Source organism: Gossypium hirsutum, chromosome A09, assembly GCF_007990345.1.
Source record: "Gossypium hirsutum isolate 1008001.06 chromosome A09, Gossypium_hirsutum_v2.1, whole genome shotgun sequence".
In the NCBI taxonomy this organism is placed as follows: Eukaryota; Viridiplantae; Streptophyta; class Magnoliopsida; order Malvales; family Malvaceae; genus Gossypium; species Gossypium hirsutum.
The window spans coordinates 79139969-79142315 of NC_053432.1; the positions used below are offsets into that span (position 1 = coordinate 79139969).

General features: G+C 33.1%; 1 protein-coding gene across 1 annotated transcript; it reads left to right on the forward strand.

The window, feature by feature from the left end:
* Nucleotides 1-428: 428 nt before the first annotated feature.
* On the forward strand, nucleotides 429-1408 carry LOC107930208 (uncharacterized). The gene has a single exon (XM_016861800.2). The coding sequence runs from the start codon at nucleotides 660-662 to the stop codon at nucleotides 1272-1274; it is 615 nt and encodes a 204-aa protein (XP_016717289.1). The 5' UTR covers nucleotides 429-659; the 3' UTR covers nucleotides 1275-1408.
* The last annotated feature ends 939 nt before the right edge of the window (nucleotides 1409-2347 follow it).

A 2347-nucleotide genomic window follows, 5' to 3' on the forward strand; every position in this document is an offset into this window, starting at 1 on the left:
CATTCTTTATTTAATTAATATAGCATAATTATATAATATAGTATAATTTACTTTATATTATTATTTACTTATATAATAAGTAAATACATATATATACATACATTTGTACTAATTAAAATAATACACATGTATTTATACTTACCACACACTTGTCACATAAGGTTTATTTGTTAGTTTAGTTTCATGACTTTTCTATAATTTATAATTAGACTTTCACACTTTATTTAATTTAATTCTTATACTCAATTAATCTTAATTAAATTAAATTTACTTAATTAAAATCTAATTAACCTCTCACTTAACTTCATAAATAAATATTTTTAATAAATATTTATGACTCTAATTTTTTAAAATCGAAGATCTCAAAAACTTACTTTTACACTGACTTTAAAATTTGAGACGTTACTCACCACTCTTACTAGTACGCCACTCTTACTAGTACGCATCTGATGTTTGGTTACGAATAAGCATCCACCACTGAGAGTGGTCGCTTGCTTTTCTTTTTAATTTTTATCTTTTCTTTACACTTTTTCTGGATTTGTGTTACCGTCGCTTGGATTAAGGAAGCTCCAAAGAAGAATCCCCCACCCGCCATATATTTTCTTCCCTTTCCCTAAACTCTTCTCCATTCTACAATTATTGTATGACAAGAAGAAGATATGGGGAACTGCCTGTTCGGGATCTTGGGAGAAGCTGAGCCTGAGGGACTGATCAGAGTCATAACTTCCGACGGCGGAGTTATGGAGTTTTCAGCTCCAATATCAGCACGAAATATCATAGATGAATTCCCAGGGCATGCTATTTTCCGAAGCCATGATCCGTCCTGTAAACCACTCTTTCACCATCAGGAGCTTCTGGCTGGAAAGTCATACTATCTACTTCCATTCAACAGCAAAGAAAGCAGTCACGGTAATGGCGACCAGATTGTCCGACAAGGCCATCTCCGGTCGAACAGCAACCCGTCGTCTGTCATAGTTCCTTACAGGATATCATGTGATCTCCAGGGGACTTTAAAGGGATCCCATACTGATATTTTCTCCAGGTACAACAACAGCGACCATGGATTTTGGAAAGTTAAGCTGGCGATCAGCCAGGAACAGCTGTCGGACATTTTGTCGCAAGAAACTCGAACTCAAGAACTGATCGAGAGTGTTAGAACGGTCGCCAAATGTGGAAATGGGGTGTCAACATCTGTTGGGTTCTCAGATCAATGGAGTCTGTCGAGCAGTAGGAATGCTTCCTCTCACAAAGACGGCTTCTTGTTTCAATTGTGATAAACAATTGAAATAAGTATAGTATGAACAAGAATATTTTGCTATTTGATCTTTTTTTTCCCTCTGTTTAATATTTAAATTTGTGTCTACATAAATATTTCATATCAATCTAAATTTAAACCCTTCAAAATCAATATTTTGATGTAGAAAATAGTTGTACAGTTAGTCATTAGTTGTTGTTATTATTAGATAAACACTTTATAATGGTTGCTTGTAATTTTATTGACCTGAATGAAGCTAACCATTCTTCAAAGCAAGTCTTTGATCATTTCCCTTAGCAGTCGATATTGGTGCTCATTACAAAAAAAATATATATATATTGATAAAATAAAGCTGTGATAAACGTATAGAAGTCGAAGCTTACATATTGCACCTTACAATTTCTTCAATTTCAACCTTTAAGAGCATGTATCTGGTTATTGGAAATGGCAGTCATAACAGGATGTATGTAGTCTTTGAAGTTGTCGTGTAGTATTATCGCATTGATTAGTAGTGTCATATTAACACAAATTAGCAGTATTAATATAGAGATACTAGCTAGCTTGGTTGACAAAATATAAATTTAAGAATCAACTAAATTAAAAAAAAAATTAGGAATGAATAGATAAATTTATTATTATTTTCTTTTTTAATCAAAGGAGAGAGAAGAAGAAGAATAAAGTTCCAACCTTCCTGTATTACATAAATGCTAGAAAAGTTTCTTACTGCTCATGTCTCATTGTCTTGTTTATTGTCATGTTATCCCTTAAATGAATTCTTTTTAAGTAAATTTTATGAGAGAAGTATGATGATGTTTGGGCCATGGTGTTCGGATAAGAAGCTTGATTGGGCTGCTTCGTTCCACGGTGTAGTACAGACCCAAGCTTTTGAAATCACAAATGCTAGCCTAAATGGAGATGGAGTCGAGAATTTTCATAAATTTTATTGAGCTAACTCAATAAACGATGTTTCTTTGAGTGGTTTTGACGTTGTTATAGCATAGACCCTAAGCCCAAAGATTAAACATCATGCTGAAATATATTGATCAAATCTTTATAAACGGATAGGTGTTATTGGAAAAAGTTATTAGTGAG